The 10,984-nt window shown below is 38.8% G+C and overlaps 1 protein-coding gene across 2 annotated transcripts; it reads left to right on the top strand.

Moving 5' to 3' along the window:
- LOC143848568 (uncharacterized) lies at window positions 1–2,178 on the top strand. 2 transcript variants are annotated; one of them, XM_077357526.1, is made up of 5 exons: window positions 1–500; window positions 615–874; window positions 972–1,065; window positions 1,218–1,329; window positions 1,412–2,178. In XM_077357526.1, exons 1-5 carry the CDS (start codon window positions 473–475, stop codon window positions 1,557–1,559), a joined length of 642 nt encoding a protein of 213 aa, XP_077213641.1. In that variant the 5' UTR covers window positions 1–472; the 3' UTR covers window positions 1,560–2,178. The 2 variants fall into 2 exon arrangements, with proteins under 2 accessions (XP_077213641.1, XP_077213640.1); XM_077357525.1 differs by having other exon boundaries at window positions 6–387.
- The last annotated feature ends 8,806 nt before the right edge of the window (window positions 2,179–10,984 follow it).

Genomic DNA, 10,984 nt, shown 5'->3' on the forward strand with positions numbered 1-10,984 from the left:
TTTTCCCCTGCATGATAAGAAATTGATATCTAACCCTGTCTAAATCTTTCTTCCTATATTAAAAGCTATAACATAATTGTCAACATTCAGCACCACCTTGTCTTAAACTCTCCCACTCGATCTCCTCTATTCTCTTCCCTGTTATACAAGGAAGCAGCCCTCTCTCTCTCTCTCTCTCTCTCTCTCTCTCTCTCTCTCTCTCTCTCCATATGGCAACAAAGGCTTCTCCACCATGCCCTCCACCCTCTAAGATGCGCCCTATAGAGAGCATCACCACACCCAAAGGCATAGTTGCAATTGTTGGTGTCGGCCCCAAGCTCGGCCTCTCAATCGCCCGCAAGTTTGCCCACGAAGGCTACACCGTCGCCATCCTCTCCAGAGACTTAGGCAAAGCCTAAACCCAATTCTCTCCTTTTCTTTCTCTTCTTAATCATAATTCAATTATAGGATAATAGTCATACTTAGCGTCATCATGATAATCTTCCTCCCAAGGATACCAGGTTTCTTTTACAAGAGTCTAACCCTTTCTATTATCTGATTCACCTAATGCTTTGGCTCCATCATATTGTAAGTATAAGTTTGTATAGTCTTAATATGGGTATTTTATTTCACAGCACGATTGTCCCGGTTCGCCGATGAAATTGCTAGAGAAGAGAAAACTCAAGTGTTTGCAATTCAGATTGATTGCTCGGATGCTCGGAGCGTTCGTGAGGCCTTCGAAGGTGTGCTCTCATTGGGGTTCGTTGAGGTTCTCATCTACAATGCGTCCCAACCGGTCTCTTGGAACACACCCAAGTTCACCGATGTCCATCTAGACTCCTTCGGGAAGTCGCTCGCAGTCTCAGCCATCAGCGCCTTCCATTGTGCCCAACAAGTAACCATTCTATCTCAATTATATTGTTTTATCATTCAAAAACACTATAATTATCACAATTACACCGTGTGTTTTTTAAATTCTCTTTCTTTGAAAGGTTCTTCCCGGAATGGTTGAGAGAGGGAAAGGCACCATCCTCTTCACTGGATCCTCGGCTTCTCTCAATGGAATTGCAGGTTATTGTGAATTAAGTAAGTTGAATTGAATTCAAACAAATCAATATCTATAATTATATGTTGTTCATGATGATATTAATAAGAAAGAACATAGAACCTTGCCTCTAACCAAACATGATACAAGAATAGGAAAGAAAATTCTAAGTATAATAGAATTTTTGTTACAGGTTGCGGAAAATTTGCTCTGAGAGCTCTTTCGCAATGTCTGGCAAGAGAGTTCCAACCGTTGGGAATTCACGTGGCACATATTGTTGCCGATGGGGTCATCGGTTCACCGAGGTAGGTAACTCTGATCAAATCAAATGCAGATATACAAAATTCGATCTTTTTTCTAACCGGGTTAATCAAAACTGTCCATCAGATCGTCACAAAGATCGGATGGTGAGCCGAGCACGGATTCATCGATGGACCCCGAGGCAATTGCACAAACATATTGGCACATACATGTTCAAGATAGGAGCGCTTGGACTCAAGAAATTGATATCCGGTCGGCGAACCAGAGATTCTAGCATGGATGTAGATATAGCATATGTGGAATTATGTAAAGCTAAGGGGGTGGATTTACCATGAATTCATGAATTTTATTAGTGTAATGTTTGTGTTAATCATTGATAATTCTCTACCTCTGGTAGAGGTAGAGCCTGAAAGATCCCACATCGGAAAGGGAGGAAAAGTTACTGAGCTATATATATGGATTTCTCCTCTCCCTATGTAGATGCGTTTTCAGCATCTCCAAGGGGCGGGCCCAACGGAGTGGGTCGGGCACTGTTAGTGTTGCTGGAAAACAAAACCAGGGAGGGTAGATGACCCAGAACCGGACAATATCTACACAGTGGGGTCGGGGCATGACATAATGGTATCAGAGCGGGACCTCCTATCCAGTATGGTGTGCCGGCGAGGACGCTCGGCCCTAAGGGAGGTGGATTGAAAGATCCCACATCGGAAAGGGAGAAAAAGTTACTGGGCCATATATGTGGATTTCTCCTCTCCTTATGTAGACGTCAATGTAAAATAATTGACAATGATAGTAATGTGAGTGAGAAAAGTGCATGGATGTGGGAAGAAGTCGTGTCCTCTCTTGTAAACACAGAAGCATCTGCCAATTCTAATCATTTATGGATGAAGACCCTTTTGGTAGTCCTCCTGGAGCTTAGAGGTAACAATTTGAAATTGAAGTCTCTTCACACCCAATGTGGGTCACCCTTAGATCTTATGAGAGAGACTACTCTAGAGTTTCTTTGTCTTTCTCCCTGATAAAACAAGAGAGTACATAACAGCCTTGTGTGGGTTTAGAAGTGGAAAGAGATTACTCTATATACTATTTTTTTGAGGGCCAGAGTGATTTGAGATGTACCATGAATACCAGCCAATCTCATGGATGAGATTAAAGATCTATGTCTATATATGTCCTTACCATTTTTGTTTTGTTCATAGAGCTAGAAGCACCATCTATCCAAATCAGGAACATCTAGCACCTCATTTTATATGGGGCATTCGTTACTGCACTTGTAATCCTTAATCTGTAATTAACTTGGTATCTTTAAGGGGTGCAATTTGGGTTGGGTCAGGTTGAACTTCTGCTAAAAAGATAAATGAATTGGAATCAATCCGAACCCTGTTGGGTGGGATAAATCCCAGACTTAGGTGGCCTCGGCCAAGATCAAACGGCTAGGATCGATGGGCCCCTTGATATTAGAATCCTGTAGTTGTTAATAACCAAACTACCTCGGTTTATCTAGAAAAGAATAGTGTACCCATCACCGTTCAATTGTATTCGAGCTTCATCTACCATATAGCATCTCCGGCGGTTGGCCACGGACAAAAAACCGACCCTTCTGGTAAGTTAGCTCTCTTTTTTGTTTAAATACCATGGAAAACTAAATATTTTTTCATCATTTATGCCCAGTATTGTGTTTCCATTCCTCAGGCATTGAGCACAATTATTTGGTATCACTATCAGACTATCAGAGTCATGGTTTCGGGTGAAAAACCGGCAAAGAAACCATTAAAACCGGTTCTGGGGTTTTAGATTCACTGACGATGTTTTCATAGGCATTTGAGGATCAATTGTGTCACTTACAGTGTATATGACATAATTAATTGTTTTAATAATGTGTCTTGGTTTTTTTTTTGTTTTTTTTTTTTCGGGTTTTGATGGGGTGAGTCAAAGAAGTGGCGGGGGCATTATGATGAGGTGAAATCAAACTATCAAGAGGATCGATGATGACACATGGCCCTGAACTTGTAAAATCCAAAGATCCATAATCGATCTCACCAAGGGCGGAGCTAGGAATTTACACTTGGCAGGGCCGGACTAAATTACACTAGGCTGCATTGGTCATTTGGGGGGTCCATGGCCACTAAACTAGCTAAGCATGCATGTACTTCCATGTAGGGGTGTAAACGGATCGAATTCGAATCGGATATGGCTATATCCGAATTCGATTACAGTATACACTATCCGAATTCGGATTTGACGGATAATTAATATCTATTACCGAATTCGTATCCGTCGGATATTGTTCGAATTCGGATATTATCCGTATCCGTTTATCCGGTAAATTCGAACATTTTATTGCAGCACTTTATCTTTCTTCTCCTTTTGACTCCTCGAACAAATTTTCCAAACCCTAAAACATATGAGATCCTCTTCTTCCTTTTAAAACAAAGGCAGAGAGAGAGAGAGAGAGGCGCTGGGGATGGATGATGGTGTTGGTAGTGGTCTTTGGATTTTTTTTTTTTAAATGTATATGATGGAATGGGTTTGGGCTATTTTGAACAGGGGAAGCGGGAGTGCTGATTGTAGAAGATGAAGAGAAATGTGGATGGAGATGGGGATTGAGTTAGAGATAGAGGTGGCTGGCGGTGATGGAGGTGGTTGTGAGAAGGTGGAGAGGCGCGGTGGTGGATCTTGGTGGGGTTGGAGGCACCAAGGAATGCCGAAGATGGTGTCTATGCCTCCTCCTTTCTCCTCTCTCTTACTTCTCCTTGCAAACCTTAGAAGTCCCCTCTTTTAATTGCATTTTGGGTTTTTATATAACCCTAAGTTGAAAAATTGAACTGAGCCGTCCATTTACCATCAATGACTATGACTTTTTTGCTCTAGAATTCTCTAGAAACTATGACATCTTCTTTCAATCACCATCATCCATTTGTCTCTTTCATCCTACAACTCACATTTGTTGCTTCATAAAGAAGCCATGTCAAACTCCAAGAATGCCCTTAAAATGAGAGATTACTTCATTTCCTACCCAAAACACTTTTCGCTTTTTTTTTTCTACAAAGAAAATTCACTTTTCTTTTAGAAACAAAAGATAGTGTGTCATTACTAAAAATAAATATTAATGATATTATTAATAATAAATAATAAATGATTTACTTCTCGGATTCAGATGTTAAACGGATCGGATATATCATTTACCAGATTCGCATCCACTAAGAGGCGGATATCTCATAAACGGATTCGGATAATATCCGCTTGAAACGGATCCGGATAATATTCGCTTTAAACGGATTCGGATGCGCACGGTAATCGAATTTTCGAATATCCATTTACACCCCTACTTCCATGCAAATATAAGAGGGATTTTGCAAGTCATGGATGGGGGGAGGGGAGGATGGTCCCCGTCATGCTATATGTGCCTCCACCCCTGGATCGCACCTATAGGAACCCTTAGCGCCCAAGGCAGTAGTCAGGCGCACCGGCCTTGGATGGGTATGGATCCATCCCTGTCCTTCAGTAGAGTAACCATTTGATCCCAGACACATGGCCATCTCAGAGCGTAATGGGCTAAAACCACCTGTCAGCTTACTGGCATCCACCTCTCCAGGATCGTATTGTATGATAATTGTCCGCCACATTACTCAGAAGGGAAAGCATCACGCAAACCTTCCAATCGCCTCCACTCCTACTTGTCGCCTCAGGGATCGTGCCACATCGCAAGAGCGTCCAATCAACTCCATCGCTTAGCGACCGTACATTGCCAGGTGTGGGCACCATACAACAACGAGTAACACGGCGCCTTCCCATTATACCTGGAACATGGACCCTCCATTTACAAAAGGGAACCCTCCTCTCCATACTCAAGGTAACGCACTATCTTCCTATGCTAAGCTATCATTCTGTTGATCTCAAACTGTCTGGAGCATCGGAGGGTCCCCCCGGAGTTCCAACTCCAGGTGGTCCATAATCATTTGGCTGGTCTCCGGTTGAAGAATACGTCGTCATTCGGGTGATTTCAACATCTCAATTCAACATTGATAAGGGCCGCTTCTGATCCTCTTCAATCAGTGCAAGGTTTTTGTCTCACGAAGATCAAAACAGAGAGAAGTGCAAAAGCGGTCAAGTCAGGAAGAGCAGTCGGTTGTCTCCAGAGAATTCGTTGAAGTCGAGGTGTCTTTGAGTGCAGGTCACAAGTTGAGCTATCCTTCTTGCCGTCAATACTGGACGACGGGCGAGACCGGCAACATCACAACCGTTTGTTCGCTTAGCCGGATTTGAGCACCAACTGTTTCTATATTTGAATGTGAAGGGACACCTTCTTGCCCAACACTTTAATTATGTTTCTTGATCAGTACCTCAAATCCTATGTTTAGAAACCCTCAAGATCCCACATCCTAATGCTTCTTAAATCCTGTATATATGAATACATACCAAGGGATTGAAATTCATGAGTTGTTCATTATTCTTAAAACTAAAAAAAGAGGGCCATAAAACCTTGATTGTGATTGTGGGGTTTTCTTGAGAAGAAAATCCTAGGAGCAAGGTGTGATTCAAAGGAGAGGCATAAACACTTGTGTTGTTTGTAAGTGAACATCTTGATTTTTATTTGATTTCATTTTCATTTATAAATTCATGAAAATATCAGAGTTGATCAATAGGATTATATTATATTAAATTAAGTGTAAATTTAATTTAAATAAGAGGAAATTTAAATTAGTAGAATAAGAAACTTTCACCGCTTACACTCGGCCTCTACTGTGTCTCCCTAACTCTCTCTCTTCGTCTAAGACCATTAAGAAAGTACACTCTCTTTCTGTAAACTAAAATGAGTTGGCCTGAGGCCAAACATGAAATATCATGAGAATAAATATGAGTTACATTGAAAAGAAGCATGACTTGGCATATGACGCAAAATGGGACTTACCCTGTGATGTAACTTGACTTACCCAATGACCAAACATATCCTGTGCTGCGAAACACAAATTATCTTTAGAACAAGCATGGATTGCCTACTATTAAACTCGAGTTACTCAGATACTAGACATGACTTACCCTGTGACGCGAAACAAGAATTACATTGAGAATAAGCATGAGTTACCAACTTACCATATGATTAAAGCTGACTTATCTTAAGAACAAACATGACTTACCCTATGACGGAAACATCATTTACCCTAAGAACAAACATGATTTACTCAAAGAATAAATAAAACTTAATTACCTTAAGAATAGACATAAGTTATCTTGAGAATAGACACGAGTTAATCACCTTGACTATAATATCATGATATGCTCTGCAAGATTTTAGATTGCATTATGTAGAGGAAGAACTTATTAGGAACATGAAAGTTCAGATTTGTTTCCTAGAAATAGATGATCCTCTATGCTAAGGCCCTAAGGCCAACCCTCTTTCTTTTGTTTTTTGGACAGTTAAAGTTGCTAACAAGTCTTTTTGGTTTATTTTTTAACCTATTAAACTACACAATTGATTATAGTGTCCAGCTTTATTGATTCACTTAGGCCCTACTTGTTTTGGATTTTGAGAACCGATTGTGTTCAAAACTGATTATTGTGAACTCAAAATTAAGGCCCTGTTCGTTTGAGACTATGATAACTGATGGTGACCCCTCAAACCGATTATTGGATCAAAATTAATGTAATTTGAGTCCAATAATCGGTTTGAAGGCTCACCATCTGTTGTTATAATCTCAAACGAACATGGCCTAAGTACCGGTTTGTTTTGGATTTTGAGTCCAAAACTGATTATTGGACTCAAATTTAGGTTTAATTTTGTCCAATAATCAGTTTTGGACCCATAATCGGTTCTCAGCATCCAAATTAAACAAATAGGCCCTAAATGTAATTTTTAGTCCAATAATCGGTTCTCAAAATCCAAAACAAAATAGTGTTAGACTAAGTAATTCAAGCTTGTGGGTCCCACAGAAGTGAAATTTATCTCTTAGCTATTCTTGAAGATTTTAGTAGTTATCTTTCTTTTATTATTATATCTAGGATTCTTATCTAAAGCTATTTTATAGGTACTGGAGCCAGTTAAGTGAAGTTGTTTTAGGAAGTTAGCTTAATCTATTAGAGCTTGATTATAGGTTTGGGAAAGTGGAAAGTAAGAAAATGTAAGGTTTTTGTGTATACTGCAATAGTCTATTTAAAGGGCTGTTGTGGTTATTTTGATTAATAAAAAAGAGATATGAAAACTTGTGTTCTACTTCTAAGAAAGAAAGAAAAAAAACCCTCTTCTATTATTCTTATGTTGTGTATTCTTGCTCATAAAAATTCTACAAATAGGGTCTCAGTAACTTGTGTTTTGACATGCACGTTGAGAGGAGGAACATGTGAATCCCTTCTCACATAGAGCTGATTTGAATATTTGTTAATGCTACTAATATTCACTCTACCATGTTCTGATTTCACAAATTCTGCTTGTCTTTTCTTCTTTCATTGGCGTCTGAGAACTTTTTGAGAACTTTGATAACCTTTGACAATTGTTTGAATAATAAAAGACAAGATGAGTTAGCGCATTTATCAAAACATGGTAGTGCCAACATCAGTGGCCTATGTTTATCATGCAATGTGTGGTGCTCACACGTCTGCTTGGGAGTGTAATTTCATAAGCCGGAGGTCTGAAGTGACTTGCGTGAGTATAATTTTCCAAGCATAAATCGTTTTTCAGCCCCTTTCTTTTCTCTCCGTTCTTTTTGTGCATAGTTTTTTGAAAAACTATGTTCGAAGATCCAAACTTCAATTGTTGGGCTCCAATGTAAATAAATTGTGCCCAAAAAATCATCTCCATAGGATGATCCTAACCCACTAATATGTAGACAAACTACATCATATAGATCAGATCTCTACAAATCCGAAGGCTAGGATCATCCTATGGAGATGATTTTTGGGGCAAGGCCTATTTATGTTGAGGCGCAACAAATGAACGGTTTGGATCTTCAAATAACGCAGGCCCAAATGGTTTTTTTTTCTTTAAATGCATTATACAGTGTCCACACACTTATAAAAAAAAAAAAAAAAAATACAAGGAGAGAGTTTCTGTACTGGCGCGGCTAGGTATACAAAACTCACCTAAGACCATATTAAAAAAACAGAACTTTTACACCCTATTTTACGGCATGCAATTAAATATATATAGGCTCCGTTTCTTTAGACGTAAAAATTGTTAACCAGAGGTTATTTGTATTCCTCGGAAATCACCCCTGACATCACCATTCAATATTTCTTGACCCATTATCGGCCAAACAACATGGGACTATGAGTAGGAACGCTTAGCCACGCTTCATAATTAGAAAAACGGGCGCGATGGAAATACATACCACTCGGCTAAAGAAAGATGATGGAGAGTTGACCGAAATGAGCATTACCTACTTTTCAACATAAAACAATTTTTACTTCCATTTTTACGTCGAAAGAAATGGAGTCATAGTAAAAAAAAAAATGTTCAAGCGTAGAATATTACCCCACAAAACTTTTTACGCCCCTTTTGTTTCACGTTCAAACATGTAGGGCCATAGAATAAATTATATGTGTGCCTGTCTAACTTTTAAGGTGTCTAACCAGCCCCACTTATATATTCAATTGAAGAATCGAAGTCATGAAACATTATATTTAAATATTTTTGATACAGTGAAAGATGCAACGTTAGATTTCATTCCCTTTCATGGTCTGCAAAAATATCTTCTTTGAGGCCCCATCCTATCCTCCTAAGGTTTTCAACTTTCAAGTAATGTCCACAACTTTTATGATTCGAACTCTATATAATATGTAAAGGATTCTATCCCCTTTGTGAGAGAATCCATGCAATCTCTTAATGGATTTTATCCTTTATGCAAGAGAAAAAGTGTGTCTTTCCTCTGTGCCAATAAGCCACTTGCAAACTTTGGGGATTCCGATGTGCGAAGCTTTTTAAGAAAGTTCCACAGAGAATTATTACAGCTTTGGCTCGGTCCGGGTCGGGTGGTGCGTGAGACCATTTAGTTCGGTAGTCCCTAAGAACACAAAAGATTTACGTGGATCATTCATACTGGCCAAGTATGAATCAAACAAGATAAAGAACACAGAAGATTTACGTGGTTGTGGTTCATTCATACTGGCCAAGTATGAATCAAACAAGATAAAGAACACGAAAGATTTACTTGGCTCCCTTATACACTTGATATTGTTTCAATTACTTCGCGGCTAAGTGTCTAGTCCCTTCACAAAAAAAGCAAAAGCTTAGTCACCACATGAAAGAGACAAAAGAAATTCCTCATATATTCTATATATAAAGCGAAGCACTTCTACTTTTTAGGGGGGCATATTAAAATCTAGTTGTTGGGTCTAGAAATAAAGTGATTGATTCATTGAACTATCTCCTACATTTATGGGGCTTATAAAAACATAAAGGTATTACAAAGACACTCGACATGCAACAAGACATAAAAGAAGAAGGCTATTGATGCTGGCACTACCAAGTTTTGATACTTGCACTAACTCATCTTGTTTTTTACTATTTAAATAGTAGTCAAAGGTTATAACAGGTCCCAAAAAGCTATCAAAAGCCGATTAAAAAAGAAAAGACAAGTTGAGTTTTTGTAATTTCTAAAACATGATAGTGCAAATATCAGGAGCCAAGAACAATGCTAAGAAAAACTGGCTATTAGGCTCCTTCCTAACATATACTCAATTAGTCATGCTTATAGGACATCTATGTGTTGGTTAGACCGGCAACATAGGTCCGACCAAATCCCGTGTGTTGAGAACACCTTCAAGAGATAATCCTAGGTCCTTGATTCTTCATGCCTCTTTTAGGATTTTGCCAGCAAAAAGTAGTACCATTTATTTTTTTTGTTCTTTATTTTACTCATGAGATCTCCGAAATGGCTTCAGACCAATAAGACCATGTGGGTTGCCTCATGATGTTTTACAATTTCAAAAATTTGGATTGCCCACAAGAAACCCTAGAATCTACTATTACCATTGATCCCTATGGTTCTGTAAAAGTCCCACTCAAATACGAAAATTATGCGATTTTTATATCAGGAAATATCCATAATCGGACTGGCTAATTTGTTGGTTTGATGGATCTGTTGGTGTCATTGAAATCAAATGAACAATTAAGAAAGGGAAATGATATTTGCATATCCATATCTTGATACTGCCACTCTACACTTTAGTAAGCACATTTCCTATTGGCTACTAATAGCATATTAAGAATTATAAGAACCTTTAATAGCTAGCTAGCTAGAACAATTTAAAGAGAAGATTGGAGTTCACTTCAAATAAGGGTGCCGATATCAATTTAATTAAGCAAGCTGAGTTAGAGAGCTAGAACACTTTGGCCTTGATTGTTTTGGATTTTGGGTACCGACTGTGAGTACAAAACTGACTATTGGACTCAAAATTAAGGCCGGGATTTGCTAGGCAATTTGTAGAAATCTCTTTCGCGGCTGACTTTTTCACGAGAGTAGTCATCTCAGATGAATTAGATGAATTAGACAAAATCTGCTGAAAAGTAAGCCTCTGTGGCTGTTCTCCTTTCCGCGAAATTGCCTAGAAAATCCCATTAAGGCCCTATTTGTTTTGCATTTTGAATCTAAAACTGATTATTTGCCTAAAAAGAGCGTTCAATTTTGGGTCCAATAATCATTTTGGGACTCAAAATCTAAAACAACGTGAGCTAAGTGTAATTTTGAGTCCAATAATCAGTTT

This window comes from Tasmannia lanceolata, unplaced genomic scaffold (assembly GCF_043159265.1).
Source record: "Tasmannia lanceolata isolate RefF3 unplaced genomic scaffold, GAP_Taslan_0.1 ptg000016l, whole genome shotgun sequence".
Taxonomy (NCBI): Eukaryota; Viridiplantae; Streptophyta; class Magnoliopsida; order Canellales; family Winteraceae; genus Tasmannia; species Tasmannia lanceolata.

What these genes read in the sequence shown, in the direction of transcription:
- LOC143848568 (XM_077357525.1), top strand. Translation starts at nt 210, where the DNA reads ATGGCAACAAAGGCTTCTCCACCATGCCCTCCACCCTCTAAGATGCGC. An exon ending in CCTTCCATTGTGCCCAACAA is followed by an intron (nt 875 to 971) that starts GTAACCATTCTA and finishes TTTCTTTGAAAG; the next exon opens with GTTCTTCCCGGAATGGTTGA. An exon ending in TGCAGGTTATTGTGAATTAA is followed by an intron (nt 1,066 to 1,217) that starts GTAAGTTGAATT and finishes TTTTTGTTACAG; the next exon opens with GTTGCGGAAAATTTGCTCTG.